The 11,602-nt window shown below is 42.7% G+C and overlaps 1 protein-coding gene across 1 annotated transcript in view; it reads left to right on the plus strand.

The window, feature by feature from the left end:
• The first annotated feature begins 11,007 nt into the window (after positions 1-11,007).
• emilin1 (elastin microfibril interfacer 1) overlaps positions 11,008-11,602 on the plus strand; it is an 18,344-nt gene continuing 17,749 nt past the window's right edge. Inside the window, exon 1 of the mRNA XM_022750026.1 lies at positions 11,008-11,443. Coding sequence (XP_022605747.1) covers positions 11,310-11,443 — 134 coding nt within the window. The 5' untranslated portion in view covers positions 11,008-11,309. The remainder of the gene's footprint in view (positions 11,444-11,602) is intronic.

Consider the following 11,602-nt stretch of genomic DNA (forward strand, 5'->3'; position numbering starts at 1 on the left):
TGTCTGCAGTGATTCTCTATAAAGAGAGATTAATGACGTCTGCTGCTTTTTGTTCTTAAGAGTGTACTTTGTGATCAGAGTGAGACATCACCAGCTGTCTTCACACAATATCTTCATCTTCTCCTGTGCCCTGATTGGATGGTGGGGGGGGGGGGTTGTTGGTCACACTGAGACCAAAACACCACCCAGTCTCCAGAAGGGTGTTTCTAAACACCCTGAAATTTAAAACAGGTTTTCAAACCAAACCTGGACCTGATGGAGGCAGTAAATCCTTAAAACCTGGACCTGATGGGGGCAGTAAATCCTCCCCAGACACAAAATGTTCTGGCAGCCTGTTGCTCCAGAAACTGACCCAGAGGTGAGACTCTGCAGTCAGTCTGTGGGTCCTCAGGTCGTCCCGACACCAACACGACAACAAGCTCTAATGAGTTTAACTAATGAGTTAGTGACACCCCCACAGCAGACAGGTCAGAGTGCAGCACCTGCACCAAGAGTTTTGGTTCAGACCAGCAGGAGGCAGCAAACTGACTCTGGATCTGTGGCGTTTCAGAGCTCAGTCCAGTTCACATACCAGTCCTGTTCTACTGGTTTTACTGGGGTTAACCCCCCAAATACACAAAAACATACACACAGTAACGCACACACTCTATGAGGTTGTCGCTCTGCAGGACGTTGTCATGGCAACAATAAAAACAGGATGAAGCTGATGATGATTTCCAGATGTGGGAAGTTTCTGCTGACTCGTTTATACTTTGAAAACAGAAATAGACAGAGCTGTCCTCTGATTGGTCATTTTCAAGCTGAACTGTGATCTGATTGGATGTCGTGTCTCGGAGTGAACTAACCCTGTCAGTTTAGAGGTAGCTCTGACTGGGAAGCTCCCAGTGCACCATGGGTAGTTTTCCCTCAGTAATCTGACCTCAGATCTGCTGCAGTCGGTACGGAAACATCTGGACCAGGTTGGGCAGAGAGAAACAGACCAGAGGTCAGTTTTCATGCTGCAGGAGAGAGAGAGGCAGACTCTACTGACCATTTACAGGCTGTTTGAAGGCTGTTAGCAGGCTGTTTACATGCTGTTTACAGGCTGTTACAGACAGAGGTCAGTTTTCATCCTGCAGGAGAGAGAGAGGAAGACTGCACTGACACTCTACTGACTGTTTACAGGCTTTTACAAGCTGTTTGCATACTGTTTGCAGGCTGTTACAGGCTGTTTGCAGTTTACAGTAAAGACAAAGGGTTAAACACTTCTCCTGACTTTAGGACGTCTGTCAGCTGATAAACTGTTGCTCATCCTGTCTCCACGGAAACACATTCTGATTTATGGTATCCATGATGACAGATTGATGACCTCCTGTTCCTGCACAGCTGAGACAGGAAGGTGCGACTGATCACATCTCTGCAGGTTATCATCATGTGATGACTGAAGGGCGGTGCAAACTTGTTAATAGGTGGAGAAGAAGAAGAAGAAGGAAAATGAGGAGGAAGGGGAGGATGGATGATGAGCAACAAAGATAATTAATGAAGTATTTGTTTAAAGTAAAGAAAAAGTGTGAACATGAGGAAATGTATAAAACCAGATCACCCCCCCCCCCCCCCCAAGTTTATCAACAGAAGTCAACGAGTCACACAGACAAACATTGAGGAGTGAACACCGTGTGGTTGAGCTTCAGAGGAGGTGATTTTAAATTAATTTCTTACCCATAATGCACCCTGTCAGCTTGTACTTCCTGTTCCTGTCCATGTTAGGATCAACAGTAAAGGCCCATCAGAATAAAATAAATCCTCAGCAGACATTATTATGATCAGTCACGGGAACAAGGTTTGATAATAATCAGGACGTATCAGTTTCTGACCAGCTGCCGTCTGACTGTAACAGCTTTAATTGGTGTATAAACTTCAGCAGCAGCAACGGTGAGTCACAGTGTTTGTTCTCTGCTGGAGCTCTCACTAAATCAACTCATTAAACCCAGAAACTACACAGGCAATTTAGTGGATAAAAGTACATTTAAAACAGTAACTTACCCTAACACTTTTTTCCAGGGGGTGGGAGGGTGGGGGGTCCTCCTCCTGGGCTGTATAAATAAGATAGATAGAACTTAGGTTTTGTGTTTTTATGAGCAGGTAAAAAATTTTAATTAAAACCTTACAACAGTGATTGGTCCAGTAATTGGTCATGTGACTGATTGATTCTGTTTTCAGGAAATATTAATGAGCACATGTATCGGGGGGGGGGCGGGGTTGCTCTGACACAGTTGGCTCAGAGTGTGCTGGCAGGGTCTTGAATGGATTTATAATGTGGTAAAAACACAGTCAGCTGGGGGGGGGGCAGGGTTCTAATGGCTTCCAGCTGCCAAACGCCAACCAGAGGAGGACGATGTTTGATTTCTACACAGTCAGAAACAGAAAATGTGACCTGCTGAGTCAAACATGTTCAACTGTTTTTCATCATGTGGTTTTCTGCTAAGTTATTATCAGCTGATGATGAAAGTGATGATGATGATGATGATGAAGATGATAAAAGTGATGGTGAAAGTGATGATGAAAGTGATGATAATGAAGATGATGAAAGTGATGATAATGAAGATGATGATGAAGATGATGATATTAATAATGGTGATGATGGTGATGATGGTGATGAAGATGCCGGTTGTTTTGGACTCAGTCAGGACTCTGCTCCACCTGAACCTCAGCAGTTTTTCTCTGTGGAAAGATCCTGAAGGAAGTAAAGTAAACAGAGAGGGTGGGGGAGGGGCGGAGTGGAAAAAGAAGAGCGAGGGTTAACTGGGGCCCCAGGTATTTTCTCCAGCCCCAGTGACTGTTAGCTCAGTTTAGATTAGCCGCCTGCAGCAGACTAAATATGAAGCTGTTTGTGTTTGAAGAGCTTGAACTGGATCGACCTCTGAAACATCCAACACTTGAACCTCCAGCTGGAACTCTGTAAACACGTCCCACTGTTCGGAGGAGGAGCCGGGGATCAGCTTGGCTCTCTACCTGCCTCTGGTTCAGTGACCAACATACATCAATCATTCATTCATTCATTCAATTCAAACAGACTTTATTGGCATCAACATTTCAGACAAAACAGTTGTCAACGCATCCAAGTACAAAATGCAACAAAAACCAAGATCCATATATATATATATATATTTGTATAAGTTGTTGTATATATTATATTATAATCATGTATGTGTATGTGTGTCTCTAGGCCATTCATTGTCCCTCGGGTTGTATTATATATGGAACAGATCTGTCTCCTCAGTGAAATGTTACAGAACTAAATCAATTAAGGTGAATGTTAATCTCTGTGTCAACGTCACCTGTGAACACTGACCATGTTGTGTTTTCTTTGGTTTGCTGTCATGTTTTGTGTCGTCCTTGTTTGATTGTCAGTTTGTGGTCACTGAGCCTGGATCTGGATCTGGTCTGGATCTGTCTATCACCTTTATGACTCTTGATGAAACAGGAAACAAGTCGGGTGCTTCACCTTTTATCAGATCACTGATCAATTAGATATTAAACAAATCAGAAGGAGGATGTGGAGCAGGATGAAAGAAAGATAGATAAAGATAGATAAAGCCAGAAACAGAGAATCACCTGATTCAATAAAATGTCGTTTTCTCAGCTTGAGACAAACTTAAAGGCAGCTGGAGAAAACATCCTGAATAATATAATAATAATGAAAATACTTACAATAATAATAAATGCAATTGAAGTACAAGTCCTGCATTCAAATCCTATTGAAGTAAAAATGATCAGTAAAGGTCCAGCTCCTGTCAGGCCCTTCACACATTTACATGAAGGGATGTTAAATTGTGTAGATAATGAAACATCAGGTAAGTTTATTATTGTCCATTAATGTCTCCATTCATCTTTAAAACTGTGTATTCATTTTATTTTAGATGAAATCATTATTAATGTTAAGTGGTGATGACGTGAAGTTCTGATGAAGATTTATCTTAATTTTTACTGAGGGGTCCAAACCAGGAGAACCAGACCCACAATCATCATCATCATCATTATCATCATCATCATCAGGCATCTGATTGGTCCAGATTCATTCTGCAGCAGAACATTGAGTCCAAATACACAGAGTCATAAAGAACTCTCTTAGAGACCAGGAGAACCAGGAGTCCTGCAGCACTGTTAGGGACCAAAAACAAGAACTGGGCTGGTAGTTCAGTTATTTGTTAAACAAGAAATAAAAGTCTTACTTCATGTAGAGATAAATCCAAGCCAAGGAAACAAAAGTCCAAAGAACGGAAACACACAGAGACATCAAGGACACTCAACGTAAGTAAAACCAGAAAATCTAAGTAGTAAAACTTGGAAACAGAACCGGAGCCTGAGACACAAGAGAACATGTAATGAGGAGAACAACAGAGGAAAAACACTAACTGACAAAGACTTAAATACACAAGGGAGGCAAAGGTGATAGAACACAGGTGAAACATGTTAGGGTGGGGCAGCAAGAGGGAAACACAACAAAGACAGGAAGTAAAACTAACATGAGACACACTAAGAAAGCTACTACAAAATAAAACAAGAATTGAGAAAAAGGTCCTAGCATAAAAAGTAAAAAAAGAGTCAACAGAGATAGACATGAAGAGACAGAAGAACCAAGGCAGGTTCCCCAAGATGTTAAAACAATCTACCTGACAAGAACCTGAAGAAGTGTGAGCAGGTGTATAGGGAGAACTGGTGCTGGCTTAAAGGCGAAGGGAGTTCACTGCAAATACTGGTCTGATTCAGGTTTTGTTTTCTTTACTGAGAAAACATCCTGACTTGACTTTCAGAAACTAGAAACTTATTCTCGGGCAGTCAGCAGCTGTTCACTCTTCATCCTTTACTCCTCCTCCTCCTTCACTCATGTTTATTCTCTCTGTGTTGGAGTCAGACCACAGCTGTTTGCTGTCACTACAGCTGAGGATGTTCACACTCTTGTCATGGTTTGTCCTGTTGGACACTTTATGTTTCAACACTTTTGGACTTTGTTGGACTCTACGTTTGGACTTTTTGATTCATTTCCTGTTTTATTTTGAAATCACTTACCTTGTGTGTCTGATATTCATTTACTTCCTCTCTATCTGTGTCTTTATTCTCTATGCTCCCTCTTGTCTTTGTCAAGCTTCTGTCAACCTGTTTAAACCAGTGTTCCTGCTGTTCTCCGGTTTTGTTCCTGATGTTCTCCAGTTTTGTTTCTAATGTTCTCCCGTTTTGGTCCTGGTGTTCTCCAGTTTTGTTCCTGATGTTCTCCAGTTTGGTTCCTGATGTTCTCCAGTTTTGTTCCCAATGTTCTCGAGTTTTGTTACTGATGTCCTCCGGTTTTGTTCCTGTTATTCTCCAGTTTTGTTTCTAATGTTCTCCAGTTTTGTTCCTGATGTTCTCCAGTTTTGTTCCCAATGTTCTCCAGTTTTGTTCCTGGTGTTCTCCAGTTTTGTTCCTGATGTTCTCCAGTTTTGTTTCTAATGTTCTCCAGTTTAGTTCCTGCTGTTCTCCAGTTTTGTTCCTGATGGTATTCAGTTTGGTTCCAGTGTTCTCCAGTTTTGTTCCTCTTCAACTTCATCAAGTCATCAGACAGAATCAGCTTTTCTCTGTGACCTTTGATCCCAAACAACAGGAAAGAGACTCTCAGGACTTCTTCTGTGGTTTTACAACTGTACTTAAAACAGATTAGGGGAAGCTTTATTGATGCCTGCAGGGGTGGTGGTGGTGGTGGTGGTGGTGGGGGTCAGATATTGAGCTGATTTACAGTTCTCACCTGAGCACTGACTGCCAGGTGATCACCTACAGGCCAGACAGGTGACAGAGGAGGGGGTGGGGATTCAGCCTGAAGGTGAACAAGCTGATTTCTGCTCAGGAAGGAAAGATCAGAGGTTTTTTTAAACAGGAGCTGAACATTAGCAATTTATTATATTATGTATTGATTCTGGTGGAAGGAAAAACCTTTCTGATCAGTTCTTCATCTGATCAGGTCTCTCTTCAGTGTGTGAACACATGACAGATTGTGGTGAAGATTTTCAGGATCTCAGTTGCTGCTGTTGAAGCGTTGTCATGGAGACTGGAGCCATCAGGGTCAGCAGGTCTCTGCCCAGCTACATAGTGTTGAGTGTGTTGCCCAGAGGCACTACAGCAGGAAGTGATATTTAGCTGGTGTTCCCTCAGTGTGGACTGACAGGTATCACAGCAGAGGGTTCCATGAACAACACAGCAGTCACAGTTTCCATCTTTGTCAACACTGAAGTGAATGAAACAAGATAAAGCTGTCAGGAATGTTAACAATGACCTCACCATGTGAAGACAAACACAGACTCCATACACAGCCTGTTCTGGTGTGTTGCTGGTCTTGTTGTGGTTTTTTGTCTTGCGCTAGTTGTTGTGTGGTCTGGTTGTAAGTATGGATTTTCTTGTAGTAGGTGGTGACATCAGGTTCACCAGCCCAGCTACTTATCAATCAGATCACTGGAAAAAGCGAAGTAAGGATACTTTCAAGACAAAGAGTTTACAATAAAGTGATAAAGAATAAAGATCAATAGATCATTTTATAGATCAGTCTAATCACTTTACTACTCCAGAGTTTCCACGTGTCATAAATGAAGCCTTGATCCTGTGTGACATTTTGACCTTTAAGCTACTTCACGTGTGTTGCATTCACACAACCTTCTCAAAGCATGTCCATGTGTTTTCCACACTAAAGCCTACTGCAGAAAAACCCAACATTTCCACCATGTCTGTGCCTCTAATTTTGGTTCAGTGTCTCTTTCACTCCTTCTGACTGTTTGGTTGTAAAATGTAGAGTTTCCTTTTAAAGGAGACCAGAGTTATGAATGTGATCAAAAGGGTTGACTAACAGTTTGTTCATCAAATTAAAAAATACTAAAGAATCTTATTTATATCCTCAGTCTTACTATAATACATGGAAGGTTTCTACAGTTTGTTGTTCTGTTGCAGTTATGTGATTATACTCTTTGCATTTTACCTTGTTGATTAAAACCCTTTGCTATCACTATAACAGAATTTACCTGCAGGTTTTACCATCTAATATAATATTTATCTTTCTCTCTGTCCTCTGTCTCAAAAACCTGCTGCTGGATTATTAAAGCAAAGTTAAGAGTCAGCTGATCCGGAACCAGTGTGAGACTCAGTGAAGCAGGACCCCAAGAGAGCCAGACTCATTTGAACTCACTTTGTGGTCCAGGTTCCCAGCACACAGCAGCCACCTGAACAGAACACACACACACACACACGCGCACACGCACATGCACACGCACACGCACACACTTCACACTTCACACTTCCACTCCGTTATTTGTCAGATTCTTCCATCCCTGTTCACATCTGCAGTGTATCAACAAAAACACACCTCTCTGCTCTGATCTGTTGAACCGCAGTGACATTTAAGTGTCTCACTCTCACTGAAGGTCCACAGGATCCAGCTGTGTACCAGCTGTTCCGGCTGTATTCAAGCCCTATTCTGTGTTTTGGCTGTATTCCGGCTGTATTCCGGCTGTATTCCGGCTGTATTCTGGCTGTATTCCGGCTGTATTCTGGCTGTATTCCGGCCGTGTTGTGGCTGTGTTGTGGCTTCACTGTCAACAGGAAGTATCTGTGGTTGTTGCAGTTTAATAAAGTCAATTTAATTCTAACACGCACGCACGCACGCACGCACGCACGCACACACGCACACACACACACACGCACACACACGCACACACACGCACACACACGCACACACACGCACACATACACACACAGTGTTAGTGTTACAGCTACAAACACAAACACAAAAAGAAAAGTCTCTGTCTTTACTTCATATCAAAGCTCCATTACACGGACTCATATGTCACCGTTGCAGTCGTCTCTTCACTTTACTTCACATGCTCTAATGACTGACAGACACTCAGCTGTCTGGTTAAACCCATGTATCTCCAGGTTTCAGTAAAGGGTTTAATGGAGCTTTAAGAGTTGAATCCAGTCAGTTTTATCTACTGTAAATCACAAAAATCTTTTTCTTTCACCTGCACATAAAGCTGTCATTGTTATTGATACTGATATGTTATTGATTTGAAATTTGTTTGATTGCAATTAAACAAAATTTAATCTCAATAACCATTTAACATAGGAAACTTGAGGAGGATCACCAGATCCAGACAGACGGACCAGGAGAATGACAATCACAATGAATTTATGAAGGAAATAAAGTCTAAAAAATCACAGCCACTGGATTATTATAGTTTAACATGTGGCTGCTTTTAGTGTGTGGAGTGTTTGGTGGTTTTCAGTGGACATGTGAAGTTTTGTCGAGGTGAGAGTGACTGTAGCTGATGACAAAACGTTGATGCAGATCTCTGAGAGAGAGTTTCTGTGTCTCTCACCTGAGGCTTTAACTCTGGAATGTGACTCTGTCTTTAATACAAAAGCTCCATTTAAAAACAGCCCCATAAAACTGAAAACAGTGGTTAGGGTGAGTGATGTACTCTGGGTGGTCTGTGTCTCCACCCAAGGAGGGTGGGACCTGGGGTGGGGGGGTCACTACATGATTTATGAGATCTGATAAAGAGTATTTCCACTGCAGAGTCCTGTTTACTGCCTCACTCTGTTGTTCTTATTAGGAAGAGAAACATTCAAGTTTGTATCAGAGTTTGTTCAGGCGTTGATTGTGTGCTGCTCTGTCCATGTTTTTAACCTTTGTGGATTATTATATGCCTGCTGTACTGTAAATACTGTAAGTACAGCAGGCGTATATAATATAATCCGACATACTTCTACTTCTTATTCCTCTTCCATAAAATTTCAGCATGTAACTTGTCTCACAGCTTTGAGAAAACTCAAACAAATTATATATCAAGACATGTGGTTTGATCAGGAATGGTTAAATATGACTTTTCTTAGCAATTTGAGAAACCATGGCGACGTAATATGAAAAATGCCACAAAATGAACGGAGAGACCAAACTAACTCCTCTTAGGAGCCACACTGCTTCATCATAGTTGAACATAGAAACATGTTTGAAACTTTAAACAGGTCACAAGACCTGAGACTTTTTGGGGTAATATCTGGATTTCTATAATGGGTTTCACATGGGTTCTCACAATTTTCTAAAAAAAAATCTGACAACCTCTTTTAAATCCAACAATTTCCAACCTTCATATTTAATTTCTATATAAAAACGTAGAGACATTTGTCCTCTATCACCCAGTGTTGGTCTCACTGTGACATCACTGACGGTTTTTGAGGAAACCCCCCCCCCCACAGTGCAGAGAGGGCTGTTCAAAGCTCCCATGTTAAACTGAGCTCTGAAGTAAACAGAAGATACACATATAACACACACGGTGTATGTTATATGTGTATCTTCCGTTTACTCCACCACATGGATTCACTTTCAAAATGAGAGTCTCAAACAGGTCAGACGAGCTTACTGATGATGTTGAGGATAGTCACATTGTAAGGTGAAAGTTAATATTACAGGTAAAAAGCAAAGTTACATCAACTTTAATGAATCAGTGATTTAATACATGTGCAGTCACACAAATCAAACACACCTACAGAACAAGAAGTTTACAGAGACTGTTGTTATCAGAAAGGCTGCAGCTACTACTGTTATCTACTCCTTGTGTGTGTGTGTGTGTGTGTGTGTGTGTGTGTGTGTGTGTGTGTGTGTGTGTGTGTGTGTGTCAGAGGTAATCTTGACTGGGTTATTTTAGGAACAGCAGATATGAAACATCCTTTAACCTCAGGAAATCTGCAGGATGTTTTCACCTCTGTGTCATCAAACAGATACTGAAAGGTTTTAAAGTAACATCCAAGTTTATGTCTTTATATGAAAGGACAGGTTCACATTATTGTTGTCCAGTTCCAGTCTGTTACAGTTCCAGTCTGTTCCAGTTCCAGTTCCAGTTCCGGTTCCAGTTCCAGTTCCAGTTCCAGTCTGTTACAGTGGTTCAGTTACAGTGTTCCAGTTACAGTTACAGTTCCAGTCGGTTCCAGTTACAATCTGTTCCAGTTCCAGTTCCAGCTCCAGTTGGTCCCAGTTACAGTCTGTTACAGTTCCAATCTGTTCCAGTTACAGTCTATACCAGTTCCAGTTCCGGTTCCGGTTCCGGTTCCGGTTCCGGTTCCGGTTCCGGTTCCGGTTCCGGTTCCGGTTCCGGTTCCGGTTCCGGTTCCGGTTCCGGTTCCGGTTCCGGTTCCGGTTCCGGTTCCGGTTCCGGTTCCGGTTCCAGTTCCAGTTCCAGTCTGTTCCAGTTACAGTCTGTTACAGTTCCAATCTGTTCCAGTTACAATCTGTTCCAGTTACAGTCTATTCCAGTTCCAGTTCCGGTTCCGGTTCCGGTTCCGGTTCCAGTTCCAGTTCCAGTTCCAGTCTGTTACAGTGGTTCAGTTACAGTGTTCCAGTTCCAGTTCCAGTTCCAGTTGGTCCCAGTTACAGTCTGTTACAGTTCCAATCTGTTCCAGTTACAGTGGTTCAGTTACAGCCTGTTCCAGTTCCAGTTCCAGTTCCAGTTTGTTATTTCAGTGACAGAAAAACCAAATTTGTTGTGAAATGTTAAACTTAATCGTTCACTTTGATACAAACTGCTGATGTTTGTGATTCAGACAGAATCACATGAAATTGTTGGAATCAACTTTATTAAAAATGATATTATAAATTATTATATCATATTATGGAGCAAACTGTTGGTTTATTGACAAATAATTTGCAATTGATTCTTTACTTCAGGTGAAGCTTAAAATGACCCGAAGAAGAAGAAGAAGAAGAAGAAGAAGACTTTCCTTGCTTTTTTATTTTTATGGGGCATAAACACCCCCGGTACAGACCGGGTATCAGGACTGTGGGGACGGGATCTGTCCGCCTGACTGCAGGTGTGGGTGCGGAGCTGCACGTGTCTGGTTTCTCCTCCGGGAGGGGCGGGGACAGTTCGGGGGGGCGGTGATGAAGAGGAGGAGCAGCTGGTCTCGGTTCAGTCTGTCGCAACGTTTTCTTCCCTTTGTTTCACATGAAAAGTTCTGATGAACAAACTGTGACCGCCCCAAACCGGATTAAAACAGATTAAATCCGCGGTACCAGCAGGACCCTGACCCGGAGCGGGATCCGGAGCGGATGAAAGGAGACTGAACTCTGTGTCTGGTCTGGTTTCTGGGAGTTTGGATCCGAATCCGGATCATGGGTCAGTAGGACGGACGGACTTTGTGGAAACTTATTTTGTTTCCATGGAGATGATAGCTTTTCCCGCCAGCTGAGATGTTGATCACTCTGATCGAGAATTGATACCCTGATAGTGTAGCCTATTGAACGTGTATTGATCGGCGGGATGGCCACGCTCCTACTGCTGCTGCTCGCGCTCTGGACTTGTGGACACGCCAAGAGCGCGTTCCCGCTGCGACCTTCCTACAGCCTGTACACTGGCGGGCACGCGCACAGTGCCCGCGCGACCAGCAGACACAGGTAAGATGACACGTGCACGGAAAGGATGATGATGATGACGATGATGGTGAGGGTGGAGATGAAGGAGGAGGTGATGGTGACGTCAGGATATGATGACCTCACCACAGAAGAGTTTCTGTGTGTGTGTGTGTGTGTGTGTGTGTGTGTGTGTGTGTGTGT

This window comes from Seriola dumerili, unplaced genomic scaffold (genome assembly GCF_002260705.1).
Source record: "Seriola dumerili isolate Sdu_G_001 unplaced genomic scaffold, Sdu_1.0 BDQW01000012.1, whole genome shotgun sequence".
Classification (NCBI taxonomy): Eukaryota; Metazoa; Chordata; class Actinopteri; order Carangiformes; family Carangidae; genus Seriola; species Seriola dumerili.